Below are 19,215 nucleotides of genomic sequence, written 5' to 3'. Positions count from 1 at the left end.
AATGGAGATGATTTACACCTTTGAAAAATGTTGAACTTTTAAATGTAACATAATATGCAAGATAAGGTATCAGGTGTGAGATAGAGCAGTGTTCATCGGTTATTAGAGATGAGGCTTTGCCACTAAATGTAGATGCTATTAGGGGTTATTAGGGGGAAAGAATGCATTTGTAATACAATGCTGTAGTTACCCTCCAGTTATAAAAAGAAAGGTTCAAAATTCAGCTAGCAAATGTATGCTTAATTTGTTTTCTAAATAAAAATAATGTGAATTTCCTAAGAAATTTCAAGTTTTACCATTAACAGGTCAACTAGATGGTATCCAGAATTTGTCCAGGCAGATCTTTCCTGCCCTTCCAGGAATGCTCTCCTTTTCTACCTCTCGAAAGCCTTTCATTTTTCAAGGTCAAGCTCAGGTTTACTTCCTTCATGAAGTCATTCCTGTAATTAATGCCACTGAAATGAAAAAAAAAAAACTTAAAATTGCCTCATCTCCCCAACTAAATTATGAGCATACTTGAGGTCAGGGTTTTCATGTTTTATATTCTTGGAGCATCCTTTACATAATAAATACTTAAATATTTTTAATTTGGAGGCATATTTTATATTTTGATTACTAAATTTTCTGACTTATAATTATGAAATACTCTACAAAAAAATTCTAGAAAATTATACCATTGAAATAGGGTTGTGCTACACTGAAAAAGTTTTCTAAAATGTTTTTCTTACCTACCATGACATTGGAGCCCTGGTCGCGCAGTAGTTAAGAACTCGACTGCTAACCAAAAGGTCAGCAGTACAAATCCACCAGCCGCTCCTTGGAAACCCTGTGGGGCAGTTCTGTTCTGTCCTGTAGGGTCACTGCGAGTCAAAATTGACTCAGCGGCAATGGTTCTTTTTTTTCCATCATGAAATTACACTTCAAAGCACAATGAATACTAAGGCTCTCAATTTTTTAAAAAACGAATAAAGCTGGATTTCTAAAAAGAAGCGATATGCTTAATAGTTTACAGTCCAAACTGATTACACAAGTAGCCTGAGAATGTATTTATGTACATCTGCATTTTCATGCTGAACACACTGTAGGTGCATCAGTGAGACTTGGAGAAGTTAGAATAATCCATTGAAGATGAAAATTCAGTTGACCCTTTGTTTAGATTGCCAAAGAAGAGAGACAATGATAAATCATTCTCTTAGCTTCACTTCACATTCATTTACATTGGACACGACCATCTCCAGAACCCAACTTTGTCCTGAGCTGAAGACCTGATGTCTCCACTTGGATATCCTGTAGAGACCTTGAAAGCGTCTTAATAAAAAAGTGAACTTAAACAATCTCTTCCCCTAAAACTTGCTGTTTTTGTTCTCTGTGGCAAAATCCAAGCTTGAAACATGAGATTGTATCAGGTTCTTGACTCCCTTCTCCGTAATACCTAATTAGAATGTTTTGTAAATTGATCCTTGAAGTCTTTCCCTTATTTGTCTCTTTTTTTATCCTGCATAATTGCCTCTGTTGAAGCCTACAGTTCTTGCGTGGAGAATTACATGGTTTTTATGACTCCAGTTTCTGCTTGTTTCCAGTCATCTCCTGTATGATCACAGAATTCATTTTTTTTAGGCTCTCCGTTCGTCGTCCTCACACTTCCCTTCTTTTATTTGTGGTAAAATACATAAAGATTGCCATTTTTAAGTGTACAATTCATTCATATTAATACATTCACCATGTTGCACAACTGTGACCACTATTTATTTCTAAAACTTTTTCATCACCCCAGGTGGAAATTCATTATCCCTTAAGCAATAATTCCCATTCCCCTTGCCCCTGGTACAACTAATAAATTTTTATGGCTATGCATTTTCTTATTGTAGATATTTCATATAAATGGAGTCATTCAGTATTTGTCCTTCTGCCTGGGTTATTTCACTTAGCATAATGTTTTCCAGGCTCAGCCATGTCGTAGCATGTCTCAGAAATTAAGCTCTCTTTATGGCTGAATAATATTCCATTGTATGTATATACAACATTTTGTTTATCCATCGATGGTCTCTTGGGTTGTTTCCACCTTTTGACTGTTGTGAATAATGCTACAGTGAACTTTGGTGTGTAAGTATCTGCTTGCATTCCTGCTTCCAAGTCTTTTGGAAGTAGAATTGCTGGGCCATATGGTAGTTCTATGTTTAACTCTTTGAGGAACTGCCAAACTGTTTTCCACAACAGTTGCGCCATTCTGCACTCACCAGTGATGGATGAGGGTTCTAATTTCTCCACATCCTCTCCAAAACTTGTTATTTTCCGTTTTATACTACCTGTCCTAGTGGGGATGAAGTGGTATTTCTTTGTGGTTTTGATTCACATTTTCATAATGACTGGTGATGTTAAGTATTCTTAATGTACTTACTGACCATTTGTATACCTTCTTTGGAGAAATGCCTGTTCAAGTTCTTTGCTCATTTTTTGGTTGGGTTATTTGTCTATTTGTAGTTGAATTATAAGAGTTCTTTGATGTATTCTGGATATTAATCTTTATCAGATACATGATTTGCAAGATTTTTTCCTATAGGTTGTCTTTTTCTTGATGATACCCTTTTTAGTTTTGATTAAGTCCAATTTATCTGTTTTTTTTTTTTCATTTGTTGTGCATGCTTTTGATAAAATATATAACAATCCATTGCCAAATCCAGGGCCATGAAGATTTACATCCCTGTGTTTTTCTTCTAAGAGTTTTATGATATTAGCTGTTATAAGTAAATCATTGAACCATTTTGAGTTAATTTTTTATTTGGTGTGAGGTGGAGGTCCAACTTCATTCATTTGCATGCGGAAATGCAATTGTCCCATGTCATAGCCCTCATGTCAAAACAAAACAAAAAAGGTGGACTTCAAATGTGTCATTAAGGCAAGGTGGAATGGCAATTATTTTGTATCAAATTAGAAAGTATAGCATTGTATTTATGTACTTCCAGTGTCCCGTTGCTTTCAAGGCAATTCTGACTCATAGCAACCCTGTAGGACAGAGTAGAACTGCCTCATAGGGTTTCCAATGAGCGGCTGGTGGATTTGCTGTGCTAAAAATGTTAACATTAACATTATCCAGCTATAAGCACTAATCACAATATTCCCAAGGAAAGCAGCTGCCAGATAAAAGAAAAATCTAGTTGAATTCTACAACTGCCTTTCAAGCAATAAATATGCTCTATGAAAATCATATGCTTGTCGATTGATGTATTTGGTAGTACCTATCTGTGAAAACATTTTCAAAGGTGAAATGTGTAAAATCTTATTACACATAAACATCAATAGATGAATATTTATAATCAGTTTTAATTACAGAGACTCCAACTCTGAACCCAATTAAGCCAAGTTATCCCCAGTAAATGAATTCCATCCTTTTTAATAATAGACCTGTGTTATAAAAATATTGTACTGGTATTTTAATTTTGTCAATAAAAATATTGTGGAGATTGGTTTTCTCTCTTTATGTGTGTGTATATAGCTACATAATATTCTCAATTTTGCCTCTATAATATTCTTGGTTTTGACTCTTGGCCTGCAAAGCTTAAGATATATACCATCTGGCCTTTTACTAAAATTTCGCCAACCCCTACCATAGTTTGCCAGAAACAGGGAGGTGATTTTCCAAGGAAGCCATCCCCCAATAAAAGTAATGAAAATACGTAGTGCAGTGATACAAAGTTAGGAAAAGTAAAAAGAAATAACAAGTTTAACATCATATACAATAAACATGTTAGGTGCTTTGAAGTTGGTTCGACTCATAGCAGCCCTGTGTACAACAGAATGAAACACTGCCTGGTCCTGCGCCATCCTCACAGTGGTTGCTGTGTTTGAGCACATTGTTGCAGCCACTGTGTCAGTCCATCTCATTGAGAGTCTTCCACTTTTTCACTGACCCTCTGCTTTACCAAGTATGATAACATGTCTAAAGTATGTGAGACAAAGTCTCGCCATCCTTGCTTCTGAGGAGCATTTTCTGGCCGTAGTTCTTCCAAGACAGATTTGTTCATTCTTCTGACAGTCTATGGTGTATTCATTATTCTTCACCAACATCATAATTCAGTCTTCCATATTCATTGTCCAGCTTTCACGTGCATATCAGGCAATAAAAAATACCATAGCTTGGATCAGGCACACCCCTCAAGGTGACATCTTTGCTTTTTAACACTTTAAAGAGGTCTTTGGCAGCGGATTTTCCCAGTGCAATACATCATTTGATTTCCTGGCTGCTGCTTCCATGGGTGTTGATTGTGAATCCAAGTAAAATGAAATTGTTGACGACTTCTCAGTATCATGATGTTGCTCATTAGTCCAGTTGTGAGGATTTTTTTTTTTTTTTTTTTTTGATGGTAAGGTGTGATCCATGCTACAGGCTGTAGTCTTTAGTCTTCATCAGTAAGTGCTTCTAGTCCTCTTAGCTTTCAGGAAGCAAAGTTGTGTCATCTGCATATCGCAGATGTTAATGAATCTTTCAATCCTGATGCAGTGTTCTTCTTCATATGGTCCAGCTTCTCAGATTATTTGCTCAGCATACAGATTAAGTATGGTGAAAGTATATAGCCCTTGACTCACACTCTTGTTTGTAAACCACGCCTTGTTCTGTTCGAATGACTACCTCTCAGTCTCAAGTTCCTCATGAGAACAATAAATGTTCAGGAATTCCCATTCTTCGTAATGTTATCTGTAAATTGCTATAATTCACAGAGTCGAATGCCTTTGCATAGTCAGTGAAATTTTATTTGCGTGTGATATTAATGATACTGTACAGTAATTTCTGCATTCTATTGGATCACCTTTCTTTGGATTGGGCACAAATAAGAATCTCTTCCAGTCAGTTGGCCAGGCAGCTGTCTTCCAAATTTCTTGGCATGGAAGAGTGAGCAGTTCCAGTATTGCATCTGTTTGTTGAAACATCTCAGTTGGTATTCTGTCAATTCCTGGAACCTTGTTTTTCATCAATGCCTTCAATGGAACTTGGACTTCTTCCTTTAATACCGTTGGTTCTTGATCATATGCTACCTCCTGAAATGGCCTAACTTTTCTGTTTAAACCAACTCTTAGTTCTTAAGGTAAACACTTTTTAAAAATAGGCGGCAAATATACATGCAGTTTAGAGGAAAGACTCAAATGGCCATTTACTATCTTTAAGTCCAATATATACTTACATTAGATGAGATATGAATGCATATTGCTTTCTGCTATGTGCTGATCCTTACAAAGGAAACGATTCGTGTACTTATTATACATTATATATTTGTGTTGCTCTTGTTGCAAGGGCTGAAGGAGATCTGGAGCCTATTGGTGTTGGGGCCAGTTTTTTTTTGGTACAGTGACTTTGTGTAAGCCTTCTATCTTCTTTTGGTGCTTACTGTGTTCAGTTTTTTGCCTGGAGAATCCTTCAGTATTGCAACTTGAGGCTTGAATTTTTTTCTTCAGTTCTTGCAGCTTAACAAATGCCGAGCATGTTCTTACCTCTTGGTTTTCTAACTCCAGGTTTTTGCATATGTCATCATAATACTTTGTCTTCTCCAGCCACCCGTTGAAATCATCTGTTCAGCCCTTTTTCTTCATCATTTCTTCCATTTGCTTTAGCTACTGTACGTCCAAGAGAAAGGGACATCTATTTTGGTCTTTTCTTTCTTTCCTCTCTTTTTTAGTGACCTTTTTCTTCATGTATGATGTCCTTGACATTGTCCCACAACTCATCTGGTCTTCAGTCATTAGTGTTTAGTGAGTCAAATCTACTCCTGAGATAGTCTCTCAATTCAGGTGGGCTATACTCAAGGTCATGCTTGGGCCCTGGTGGACTTGTTTTAATTTTCTTCAGCTTCACCTTGAACTTGCATATGAACAGTTGATGGTCTGTTTGCAGTTGGCCCCTGGCCTTGTTCTGATCAATGATACTGAGCTTCTCCATTGTCTTTTTCCACAGATGTAGTCGGTTTGAATTTTTTATTCCTATCTAATTTTACATAAATTTATGAATGAGTCTCATAAATGCTTACTGAAATTACCTACTTCAGAGATGATATTAAGGAAAATAGTCATTCTCTTCTGTGCTTATACATGAGGTCTCTCAGAGAATGTTGGGACAAACCATTGTTTCTAAAGAGTATTGCAACTTAAAAATTTCCATCTGAAACTCAGGCTTAATTTTTTTAGATGATGCAGCTTCTAGCTGATGTGTTTTAAGTATGTTTTCATAGAAATTGTTTAATTTTTTGTGTGAGTACTGAATCCTTTTCTACATTGCCTAGTTTAGAAAGGATTTTTAAGGAGGCTAAGTGGGGCTAGATAGTATTTGAGTGTTAGGTGATTATCAGATTCTGGAGTCCCCTAAAAGGTTCAAGCAACATTTTATGAGAAATCTACAGTGTAAAAAAATATAAACATTGATTAACACTATGGAGAACTTGGAAGATAGGATATCTGAGCTGGAAATTGAAGGATGCCAAGGATTTAGGCCTTCAAGGGTATGTGTTTGGGAGAACAATCCATTTGGAGAGAGCTTTAAGAAATGAGGAAATAGGACGCAGTCATTGGCGTGTTCTTATGGGAGATGGAGCTGGACAGATAGTTTGGGCTTAAATGTTCAAGTAAAAGATGTGTTAGTTAACATGGGAATAGGATTATGAAACTCTTAAAAGAATCATGCTTTGCACTCATAACTAAGTAATACCAGCTGACTGGCTTTCTCACCAGTTTTGATTTTTAAGGTTGGATTCTGTTTCATTTACTTGGAGGAGACGCACTTATAATATCCATGCTTAAGTGTTTGAAATCTTAGTTTACTGAAACAGTACAATCTGATGGTCTGTTTAAGTGTTTTAAGTTATATATGATTATAGATCTAGAAAAGCTATTTTTAAATATTAAATAACTTTTATATTTTTTCCTTAGGTATCTTAACGCAATTCAGACAATGTGTCCACATATTCTCCGCTATTTGACTACAGCAGTCATAACAAACAAAGATGTTCGAAAACGCCGGCAGGTGCTAAAAGACCTAGTCAAGGTTATTCAACAGGTAAAAACTAAAATCTTTATTGGTGTATTTTTTTTAATGCCTAAATTTAAAGTCTGACTTTCCTGTTTTAACTGACTCTTAGTACTTAAGATAAAAACATTTAAAAAATAGGCAGCAAGTATACATGAAGTTTAAAGGAGAGTCTCAAATGGCCATTTACTATCTTTAAGTCCAAGATCTACTTATGTTAGATGAGGTATGAATTCATATTGCTCTCTGCTAGGTGCTGATCCTTATAAAAGAAATGATTCGTTTACTTTACATTATATATTTGTGTTGCTCTTGTTGCAAGGGCTGAAAGAGATCTGGAGCCTATTGTTGATGGGTTGAAAAAAAAAACTAACTGCATAATTCCCGAGAGATGACCTTTTCACAGAATACAGTATTAACAGTCCCCAAGTTGTGCAAAAGCTGCAGCCTTACTGATTGCTCTTCAGCAAGCTTCTCAGTAATAATTATGGATTAGAAAAAACTAAATATTTGATGTAGCAGTAAATTAAATACAAAGAAGTAACTGTCATTCAGTAGGGTCTGAATACCCTTATATATGGGGAGGTTCATCACTGTTCTTTATTGACTAAGGGAGACTTTTGGAAGTATGGGAATTTGAAAGGCTTTTAGAATGGCTCTGTAATGAGAATTTAGAGACCTTGGTCTGGAAGACATTATAAGCTTAAGCTGTGGTCTGGAATCCAGTAGGAGTAATTAATTGCTTTGAGTAGGTAATAGTGGGTAATTTGCTAGAAATGAATGGTAAGGAAAGAGAAAACAGGAATATTGTGCTACTCAAGAGGCAATTTGTTAAACAGTGTTAAATCAGACCCAGCTTCACCTTTGACTTAATTTTACAGGAATCTTACACATATAAAGACCCAATTACAGAGTTTGTTGAATGCTTATATGTTAACTTTGACTTTGATGGGGCTCAGAAAAAGCTGAGGGAATGTGAATCAGTAAGTATGAATTTTTACTTATAAATTAATAATAATATCAAATTCTTGGATATTTTAAGAGTTAACCTTGCAGTGATTTAATTAAAATAACAAAGTAATTATATCAGAAGTATGTTTGTTAATTTTAAGATGGCAGATTGTTTAGGAACGTGCTGAATGAAAGACATTTTGAATTTTGTTGACATTACGTATCTCTTTTGTTACTTGCTATATAAACCAGTCAGACCAAGAGCATGAATTTTACAACTACACGGTCTTCTGTTGTTTAGCAAAAACTGAAGTACCTTCAGAGTCTTTTAGACTTAGATTTATAGGTTTTTAAAAGTAAGTTAGCTTGCAAGTTTTGAAAAGTTGAACTAAGAACTTCTCTGTTATAGTTGCATTTACCAAATTCACATTACTAGCTGTCAGCTTCATGTTTTGAATCCAAATACTGGCACAAAATGTGCAAAGTTTGTTGAAGCAGTGAGATCTTATTTTTCTAAGAGGAAAAAAATTATCATGCAAATACAAGTTCAGAGGTAGTTTTCAGCCATTAGATAAGATATAAAATTAGAATCCCGGTCTGATAATTTCTGTTCGTGTAGCCATATTGAAGTAAATATTGGTGTACATTTGTTACAAGAAGTATATAGACCCTTGCTATGACCAAAGTCCCCGGGTGACATAAAAGGTTTGCACTTGACTGCTAACTCAAAGACAGTTTGAATCCACCCAGTGGCACTCTGAAAAGAAGGCCTTACGATCTAATTCTGTAAGATTAAAACAAACAAAAAAAGAAACCAAACCCATTGCTGTCCAGTTGATTCCAACTCATAGTGACCCCATGTGTTACAGAGTAGAACTGCTCTTTAGGGTTTTCTTGGCTGTAATCTTTATGGGAGCAGATTGCCAGGCCTTCTTCCGTGGCACCACTGGGTGGGTTTGAACTGCCAACCTTTAGGTTAGTAGTTGAACACAAATTGTTTGTGCCACCCACGGTTCTTTCCACAAGATCACAACTGTTGAAAACCCTACGGCATGCAGTTCTGCTGTGGCACACATGGTGTCACCATGAGTCAGAATTGACTCCTTGTATTTTTTTTTCCTTTGTATGTTTCCAAGTCTATCTGCTGTCACAGAAATACTCATCTTTAGTCCATTCTTGTCTGTTTATTTTAAATAGCTGGTAAAGACATGTTATCTTCAGAACATTTATGTAGCATAGTGGACAGGACAAAACTACCTTGTGAGAAGTTTTCACTGATAATTTAAAGTCACCAGTGCAACAAGCAAATATTCCAGTTGTTAGGCCTTTTTCCTGCAGCATTCTGTTACTGCTTGTATAAATTTCTAGAGGCTTGAACATAGTGTTTTAGAAAGTGCTGTGGTATAGAACTCCTATGATGTTAGGTTGGGGAATTGTGCTAAATGAATGGAATAGTGAGTAAAGCAGACAAAATATTTGAGTTTCGTTTTTGAAAATTGCATGTCAGTGTCATTAAATTTTGGCCTTTTATATTTTGTATACACAGGTTCTTGTGAATGACTTTTTCTTGGTGGCTTGTCTTGAGGATTTCATTGAAAATGCCCGTCTTTTCATATTTGAGACTTTTTGTCGCATCCATCAGTGTATCAGCATTAAGTAAGAACACCCTGATTTGATTTATATTTTCTACTTTTAAGTTCCTAGAAGTTTCCGTCTACTGTAAAGTTATACTAATAGGATTCCAGTTAATTAAATCTTATTTCCCTTTGCTTTTTAGAAGAAAACGGAAGCAATCTAATAGTGATTTATTAAAAATCCTAACTTGGTTGAATTATGGGATGCTGCAGACTCAGTTTTCCTTTTTAGCTTCTATATGTGTAGCATAGCATGATGATTTTTAAAAATAACCTTGACTGTTGGTTACCTTTTTTAAGAATAAATAGTATTATGCTATTATTTATGGAGAAATTGAACTAACTAGTTTTAAGTGGTTTTTAATAGGAGTTCAAATAAGGAGTTAGTCCTTAATAAATCAGCAATTCTGTTGAGAGACCACCACATTTGGTAATAATTTCATCTAATTGAGTTTGTTTTATTTAATTACATATTTGAATTCCCATATAGTAAACTCCTGTGACATACTAAAATGTTGAAACATGGAAAAAATTATTGTGAATTTTGGTTACAATTTTCTCTGTTGTGTGAGAAAATTATTGGGAAAAAAATTGTGAAACTTATATAACCTATTAGAAATTAATTTTACATATTAGGGTTTGAAAAATAACTAGTGCCCTTTGGCTGCAGATGAAGTCAAACAGTAAATGCTTCGTAAATGTTTATAAACTTACTACTTTAATGTTTGTCTGTAAGGAATTGTGTGAAGGCCAGATTCTCTTTCTTTAATGCCATTTGTTTTTGCTAAGGCATCCATACTTGCTGCCTGGTTTTAGTGGGTTGTCATTGAAGGAGCTTTCCAGAGTTAGAAGTATAGTGGGATCATGGGGCTTTCCTATGGGAATTGAGTCTGACTCCAGTTTTATTGATTTGCTATAGCTAGCAGACATACAATTCTAAAAATCTGTTACTCTTAGTACCCGTAAATTTATAAATGTAGTTGCTTATGAAATAAAGAAGTAGGTCCATCATATGTGGTGCTCTAGTGGGTGACATAACTAAATCCTTGCCTTACTTTTTGTTTTGTTTTTAACATTTATGATTAGGGTTTGTGAATGGCAGAGGTTAGTATTTGGGTTTCCTTTCCCCATTTCTCATTAGAATCTGTGCACTTGGGTGGTTTTTTTTTTTTTTTTTTTTGGTCAGGAAATTAGTTAACTGCCTCTGTTGTAAGACTTTTGAAAACAGACTCTCCTTTATCTTTTATCACCTAGTGTACTAACTTTACACAGAATATATGCTCAGTAGATATTTGTTAAATTAATGAACGTCTTCTGTCTTTTGCATCAATGAACTTGCATTTTTGTCGATGATGATGCTTTTTTACTTAAGTGTTTTCTTCTGAGGTACCTTGAGAGTTAAGAAGGTTTGTGTAGTTCTAGCTCTTTCCCTTTATTAACTGGACTCAATGGCAAAACAGGTTAAAGTAATGGCGTGAAAACCCAATGATGTAATATTTTTAGTATATAATGAATTAAGAAGGTAGGGTGAAAGTAGTTTTAGGTGAGAAAGGAATACCCTTCTTAGAGCAACAATGTGATCTAAAGTTGTAAAGTTCAAGGGGAAAGGGTGTGATCCAGTAGGACTCCGTCCAGGGGGTACACTTCTTCATGTTTTTAAAGCTAGTTTATTGGGCTGGAAATAATGCTAACCATTTAAGCTGGGCTTTGTAAATACAGCAAATGTCTTAATTCTGATGCCGAGGATTTGGAATCCATGATAAATGACCAGCAGAGCTAAAGTTTACCTTTAAGCAGTACATAGGAAAAAAAATTAATGGTTCACTAATTCAGAGGTTTTTAAACCGAGTTGTACAACAGATCATCTGGAGAGCTTAAAAAAGAAAAAGATCTCCAGTCTCCTCCCCAGACCTTCTGAATTAAAAATCCCTAGGATGAAAGCTTAAGAATCTGAGTTTTAAGCATCCCAGTTATTTCTTTTGTAGTCAGCCTTGGTGAACCATCACTCTGAACCAAGTGATTTGTAATCTTGATTGTATATAAGAATCAAGTGGGCATCTTTAAGAAGAAATAAAAATAATGGATGACTGAGCCCAACCCTAAAAAAGTGAAAACAATCTCTGAGGGGAAACCCTGGCATCTGTATTTTTAAAAGGCTGTCCTAGTGATTCTCATGTGAAACCTTTTTGTTTTTAATTAAACTTTTTATTTTGAGATGATCATAGATGCACATGTAGTTGTGAGATATAATGCAGAGGGATTCCCTCAGCTCTTGATGTCGTTTCTGCCAGTGGTAACATCTTGCAAAACTATAGTAAAATACCACAGCCAGGATATTGACATTGATGTATTCAAGATACAAAATATTTCTGTCACCACAAAGACCCCTGGTGTTGCCCTTTTATAGCCAAGCGCACCCGCTCCTACTACTCCTTTACTGTTAGCAACCATTAATCTGTTCTCCATTTCTATAATTCCATCATTTCAGAATCTGCAAAACTGTTTTTAAAGGTAGTGTTTTAGCTTTTTTTTTTAAAAGAGAACAAAAATGTTATTTATCGTGGTTAATTAATAGCAGCATAACTAGTAGTATTTGCTGTTCAAAAAAGAAAACATTACAAATGTTAATGGTTGCCTCTTCTTCATAGGAGGCAGGGAGCGCACCCTCATAGAGCTTAAAATCCAGAGGAAAAAAGATATTAAATAAATGAACAAATAAATATAAAATTACAAATGATGGTAGGTGTTTTGAAGAAAATACAGAGTGATAAGAGAGAATGACATGGACATAATTTATGTATTGGAAAATCAGAGAAGTAATTTAGACTAAAGTTTCAGTGAACCCTGACAACTCCTTAAATGTAGTGTCGTTAAGCCTCAAACTAAACTTTTTTACTAATGATGACAAATTATTCCATTCACTGGTTTATGCTGACCTATTCTTGCCTCCTGGTGGCGTAGCGGTTAAGTGCTGTGGCTGCTAACCAAGAGGTCGGCAGTTCAGATCCGCCAGGCGCTCTGTGGAAACTCTGTGGGGCAGTTCTACTCTGTCCTATAGGGTCGCTATGAGTCGGAATCGACTCGACGGCACTGGGTTTGGTATCTGTTTAATCTAAAGTTATTATTTGATTTGGTGGTGGTGGAGGGGTTGTCTCTGGCCTCCTTTCCTTCCTCAATGGACATATTTCAAATGCTGAATAGAATAGTACTGTAAAACCATGGTTGTTTATTAAACAGCTTTTTCCATTGGGGATTTGGAGCATTCCCTGTTAATAGGTTTCTTAACAAAATGGCTATGAGCACATGTGATAGTCATATCTTTGTAAAAATGCATATTAAAAATGTTTTTATCAGTTTACATATAACCCTACAGATTCCTAGGATAAGTTACAAATCTGTTTACCATAAAGTATGCAACATCTGTCAAGAAAAATTACTGTGGTGGGATTTAATTTAGTATAACTGAATAGTTTATCAGATATGGTGTCTCTGAAATTTAAAAGCTGTTCTAAATAATTCTTGGACGTGTTTTCAACTGTAGATAAAAACAAAATATGGAAGTAATATTTTGAATGTGTATGATAAACATGTTGGAGCATACGTTAATATAATTTCCCTAAAGGGGGTTAGTTTTGGCTTTTCACAAAAGACGGTGATATTTGCCAGCTAGTCTTGCATGTCGTTAAGTTATGAAGTCATTCTGCTTTGCCTGTTTTAGTAAGTGACATTTAAGGTCTTAATATTTTCTTAAAGTTATTACTGTACGTCAGTTTATATTTAGGATTATATTGATACTAGAGAGAAAAGATCCATTTCCAGATGGAGAGAAAGTAGTGCAAAGTTCAATATTATTGCATGTGTATGTTAAATATAAAATATACAGTAATATGCTCTTATCTGTAATTACCGGGATGTTAAAAAACTCAGAATTTTCAGTTGTTACACACAGCGTATATTTTAGCATTTTTTGATTTCCTCTACTTCATCCTAATTTTACATTTAAACATAGTTTACACTTAACATTTTTTCTTTAATTAGTTGTAATACCATACCCTCATAAAAGAATGGAGTACATTTCTTTGAGTAGGCTGAATAGTTGGCCACAGTGAAATCCAGACCACAGGTTCCTGTATCTCAATGCTTAAGTCAGTTGCATTTGAAATAAATTATGCTTATAAGTAAAATTTAGAAACCCAGGTTTTTAAAAGAGGAAATTAATTTTAAAGAAGTGAAATGCTGAGCCCCAAAATCTTTATTTTCCTAAATCCTTATTTGTCAAGATATGTCTTGGTAGGAGGGCGGTTGGCAGGGTTCAGGAAAGGGGGCCCATCAAAAAGATTAGCATTGACCACCATTTAGAAAATCAACCTTGTGTTACGAAACCCTAATCGGTTCCCTAGAGTTAGATTTATATATTTGATTTTAAGTAGGACCATTGGTATTAATTACAGCCCAGAAACAAAAGTACCTGGTTTTATGCTGGAAGCATGAACATGTTTAAAGAAGGAAATCGAACTGACAAAAAAGTACTTATTTTTGCTGTGTCTTTGGAAATAGCACTTAAGGCTTCCATGTATATTTTTATTTAACATATTCAATATTATGTTTATGTGTAATTGAGTAGGCAAGCTAGTCAACCTAAAGATGTGTATACGGCATTTACACAAAATAGTAAAATGTCTAAGCTGCCCATACAGACAAGGTTGAGATTTTTAATGTAACCTAAATAACCCAGAAATTATTTTTGTTTTTAAAATCTAGATTGAGTTAGATATTTTTCTCAAATTACACATTTGACGCATTTTGTCTTTTGTATTTTCCTTTATTGATGAACTGAGTTATTTCAAATAGCATTCAGATAACATGGCCTAGGATAGCTTAAGCCAACTTTGTGTGTTTGATTTGATATTACTTTTTATTTTTAAATATTTACTTTTTACATGAAATCACTAGAGTGGAAGAGAATTGTAGACTTTGAGGATTTGTTCTATTAATTGTTTAATCTCTTTTACTTTATATATTTTCCTGTTAGTTAAACTGAACTATTGCCACATTCCTCAGCTCACTTTCAGGGTGATCAGCGGTCAAACAGCAATCTGCTCAGTAGGTTGAACCTACCCACTGGCACTGTGGAAGAAAGGCCTGATGATCTACTTCTGTAAGGTTAAAACCAAAAAAAAAAAAAAAAACCAAACCTATTGCTGTTGAGTCTATTCCAACTCATGACGACCCTGCGTGTTACAGAGTAGAACTGCTTTATAGCATTTTCCTGGCTTTAATCTTTATGGAAGCAGATTGCCGGGCCTTTTTTCCATGGTGCCACTGAATGGGTTCGAACTGCCAACCTTGTAGGTTAGTGGTTGAGAGCAAATTTGTGCCATGTAGGGTTCTTTATGCAAAATTACAACCATTGAAAACCCTGTGGAGTGCAGTTCTACTCTGGCACACATGGTGTCACCATGGGTTGGAATTGACTTGACAATAGATGACCTGAGATGCCATCAATAATTTACTAATACTTCCTGGACCTTATTTCAAGTTTTTCTCTGACTTAATTTAAAGGATCAGCAAGCATAATGGCAAACAATAAATACACCCAAAGTAGGATTATAGGTTAGAGCATACAGACATTCATAGGTCCAGGGCCATGTTGCCTATTTGCCCAGCCATGCCGGAATATGAGCCTTAGAGAAAGGACAGAGAACTTCTATGTATAGTTATTATACATGATGGAATTTTCTTTCTTTTATCTTAAAATCCGAGAATAAATATTTCCTAAGGTTAAGCTGTCCTCAAACCCCCAGACTAAAACTGGTAAGCCGTTTTGCATCTTACATGAACAGATGTTTAACAAAACAACTGCAGCTGTTAGGAATGCAGTGAAAAAATATAGTGGGTTATGAAAGCATCAAGCAGATATATCACAATTGGGAATGTCTTAGAAGGCTCATGTGAGTGCTGTTTTAGCTGAGACCCATGTAGCAAATAGCTAAGTGAAGAAAATGGTGGGTGTGCCTTTAAGCAGAAGGTGTAGCATGTGCAAAGGCCCTGAAGTGGTAGAGAGCGTGGCATGGTTGATGAACTGTACACTGTATACTTTGAAATATTATATACATGCATACATAGATACTTTTCCATCAGCTGATGGATTGACTTACCTACTTTGAAGGTTGCTGTTTGCTTTAATAAATGAAACACTACCATGGCCTCTTTGGCCTGATCATAAATTGGAATAGTGTAAAATGAAGATTGGTTGATTTCAAAAAGATCAGGGTGTGTCTCTTTTTTGCTTGGCCTCTTTCTTACGCTCATGAGTTCACTCACACTCTCTCTGTTCTGTCTCTCTCTGTCCTCTCTTAAATTCAGTGGACATGTAGGTTATGTAGCACACAACTCCAGGGAGTGCCCCCGCCGAGTTTTGTAGCATAGTTACACACAGCAGTCCTGAGTTTATGTTTTGTATTTTATTATGGCTATTGATGTTCCTTGTAGTAAATTTAGTCTGTGTAATTATTATACAACGTATACAACTCCCTCTCTACCCCCACCCTACAGGTCATTATTTGTTGAACACCTGCTGAGTGTAAGGTGCTGTCTGAGAAGCTGGAGGTATTTCTGTAAATGCAGAGTATGGTGCCTTTCTCTCAAGGTTCTTACAGTCTGGTTGTTGAAATGAGATAGATGGTGCATAGTACAAGAAAATATGCACATAGTAATTATCTTAGTATTTCAGAGAGTGCCCCAGAATTACCTAAAAGTTTATGCTGAGTGTAGGTTAAACACATTACATACATAACAGTAAGTTTTTAGACTCATTTAACATTGCCGGTTTTATTTTTTTCATTAGCATGTTGGCAGATAAACTGAACATGACCCCAGAGGAAGCTGAAAGATGGATTGTGAATTTGATTAGAAATGCAAGACTGGATGCCAAGATTGATTCTAAATTAGTGAGTGTTATTTAGTTAATGCTACATACAAAAAAAAAATAGATACTAGTTGCTGAATATATTACCCTTTTTTGAGAATTTTTAAGATATTTTGTTCTGTTCTTAGTAGAATATGTGTGTGTGAGTTGTGTATAATAGTTCTTTGAAAGCAATAGCAACATCCTTTTTTTTTTTTCTTTTGCTGGGTGAATATTGTTATCTCTATACAGTATTTAAAAAGATGTACTATCAATCATGTAGTATTATTATATCATCCTCATGACTTACCTGTGAAATTCACTTTCCCTCTGTTTCATTTCAGGGTCACGTGGTTATGGGTAACAATGCAGTGTCACCCTATCAGCAAGTGATTGAAAAGACCAAAAGCCTTTCATTTAGAAGCCAGATGTTGGCCATGAATATTGAGAAGAAACTTAATCAGAATAGTAGGTCAGAGGTAAGAATCACAGGTTTTCTACTCTGTCTGAGATCTAGCAACAGTATAACACAGTTGTTACATGGACTTCATTTGAGAACATGTTAATTAGTCAAGGAAACTGAAACAAATTAAGTGTTCCTAGTTTATTATAACTATTTTTCTTTTCCTTTTACTCGTCCTGTGTGACTTCATTAACTCATTTCCTCGGGGTTTTCTTTAACACATAATTTTGATACTAGCAGATGATAACTTACATGTGTAACCCTGTTTCAATTGCTTTGAAATGTGTTTTCTTTCTAAATCTAAAGAAATATCTGTAAAAATGTTGCTCTTACTCCATCAGTTAGTGCTGTTCTTATACAGATTTCATTTTATCTTTAGCTGATGTTCATATTTAACTGTCAAAAAATGTATCTCAATTTTCGGTGGAAATCTTTTGAAGGAACTTGAATGGCTTTGTTATAATGGAATCCCAAGCTGCCTTTAAGGTTCTCTAACTATTATGATTACCTAGGGAGGGTAGGAAGTCATTAGGAAGCTGTTGTGGGACATTCAAGGACTCATTTGATTGAAGTATTAGGAACAGGTTTATGGCCTTAGAATAGTCATTTAGTTTTAAAAGTGAAGAAAGAATTAGAAAATTGTTGCCCATGCCTGTTACAACCAAGTCTAGAATGACTGAACCTAAAAACAACTTTTATATAATAACTTTTTTTCTTTGTGCTTCAGGATTAATTTATGTTAAGAGTATTGAAACAGTGTTCGTGATATTGTCATTGTTATCCTTTATAATTAGCCAAAAGTTACCTTGAATGATACCGTACTTTTATGCAAATAATGCGTGCATTCTACGTGTTTGCCAATTGTGGCTACCCCCCTGCCACCACGAAGTACTTTCATGAGCACCACTATGCCTATTTTTATTTGCATGTTTCTATAAGAAAAAATTAGCATAGCGTGCTTACGAAAACACCTTGTGGGAGGAGGGTGCGATTGGCAAACAAATGTAGAAGGTGCGTGTTATTTGTGTGAAAATACTGCATTTTGATATGTTTGTTTTGTTCTAAGTGGGACATCTGACATTTAGTACTTGTAGAGATTGCTAAAGTCTTAAGAGAATGGTTTGTCAGGATTAGTCAAATGTAAAATGCTTTACTTGCTAAAGTAAATGATAGTATCAGTTTTTCCATGTTAGTTATTTTAGAAATTTTCTTTTCACCTTGTGGATCTCTTGTTTGTATATTTTAGGCTCCTAACTGGGCAACTCAGGACTCTGGCTTCTACTGATGAACTGGTTTTAAAAAAAAGATGAAAAAACTAAAAAGAAAGATGTGACAATAAAACCATTATGTAAAATGTGATGTACATTTTAGAAACAACAATTTGAGTATAAATTTTGGAGAGTTTGAATAAAATTGGTTGTGCTTCATTTTATCTTACTGTGAATTTTCTTGTGTACGCAAGTGTATGTTGGGAATAATTACAAATTCACAGGAAGTTCCAAGAAGTTATATAAAGCCCTTGCTGGGTCTCTTTTACATAGAAGTGCTTTGAGTTTCACTTTGGTTTTTGAACTAGAACCCAAACCCGTTGCCGTCAAGTCGATTCCGACTCATAGCAGTCCTGTAGCACAGAGTAGAACTCCCTCATAGGGTTTCCAAGAAGTGCCTGGTGGATTTGAACTGCCGACCTTTTGGTTAACAGCCATAGCTCTTAACCACTACACCAACAAGGTTTCCAAACTAAAACCCGGTCAGATAAAAAATTTTAATTTCTACTTTCATGGGGTAGTACAAAAAATAAAAGACAGGTACATATTATTCTTATTAGCTGACATTTGACCAGGCCACTCAATATGCAATTAGGTTTGGAGACTAGGGTAGTCAAATTACACCTGCCACTTAAACAGCATACAAAGCTCCTCCTACTGTTAAACTTTGGGCCAGAGAGTAAATTGGCTTTGTGAGCCGGATGCTGTCTGTTGCTTCTACTCAACTGTCCTTACAGTACAAACACAGCCTTATATGTAAGCAAATGGTACGGCTATGTTCCAGTACGATTTATTTACAAAAACAGGCAGAGGGCCAGATTTGGCCCATGTGCCATAGTTTGCAACCCTTGACTTGGGGTTATTGGTACTTCTAAGCTGTAGTCCAAAGGTGCTGAAGCTAGGAGTACTGATCAGTTTAAGCCAAATACCTTTTTTATTTGCCTATGACTGGTGTACCCTGGTGGGGTAGTGGTTAAGTGTTA

At 35.4% G+C, this 19,215-nt stretch overlaps 1 protein-coding gene across 3 annotated transcripts in view; it reads left to right on the top strand.

Moving 5' to 3' along the window:
- The window catches only part of EIF3E (eukaryotic translation initiation factor 3 subunit E), a 46,274-nt gene extending 27,878 nt beyond the window's left edge, over positions 1-18,396 (top strand). For all 3 annotated transcript variants that reach the window (XM_003408434.4, XM_064268000.1, XM_064267999.1), the window contains 6 exons: positions 6,913-7,039; positions 7,891-7,992; positions 9,507-9,616; positions 16,442-16,544; positions 16,846-16,980; positions 18,211-18,396. In XM_003408434.4, the coding sequence (XP_003408482.3) occupies positions 6,913-7,039; positions 7,891-7,992; positions 9,507-9,616; positions 16,442-16,544; positions 16,846-16,980; positions 18,211-18,249 (616 nt within the window). In that variant the 3' untranslated portion in view covers positions 18,250-18,396. The remainder of the gene's footprint in view (positions 1-6,912; positions 7,040-7,890; positions 7,993-9,506; positions 9,617-16,441; positions 16,545-16,845; positions 16,981-18,210) is intronic.
- The last annotated feature ends 819 nt before the right edge of the window (positions 18,397-19,215 follow it).

Source organism: Loxodonta africana, chromosome 14 (assembly GCF_030014295.1).
Source record: "Loxodonta africana isolate mLoxAfr1 chromosome 14, mLoxAfr1.hap2, whole genome shotgun sequence".
Classification (NCBI taxonomy): Eukaryota; Metazoa; Chordata; class Mammalia; order Proboscidea; family Elephantidae; genus Loxodonta; species Loxodonta africana.
The sequence above is the reverse complement of the archived record's forward strand: the minus strand, read 5'-3'. Positions and strand labels throughout refer to the sequence as shown.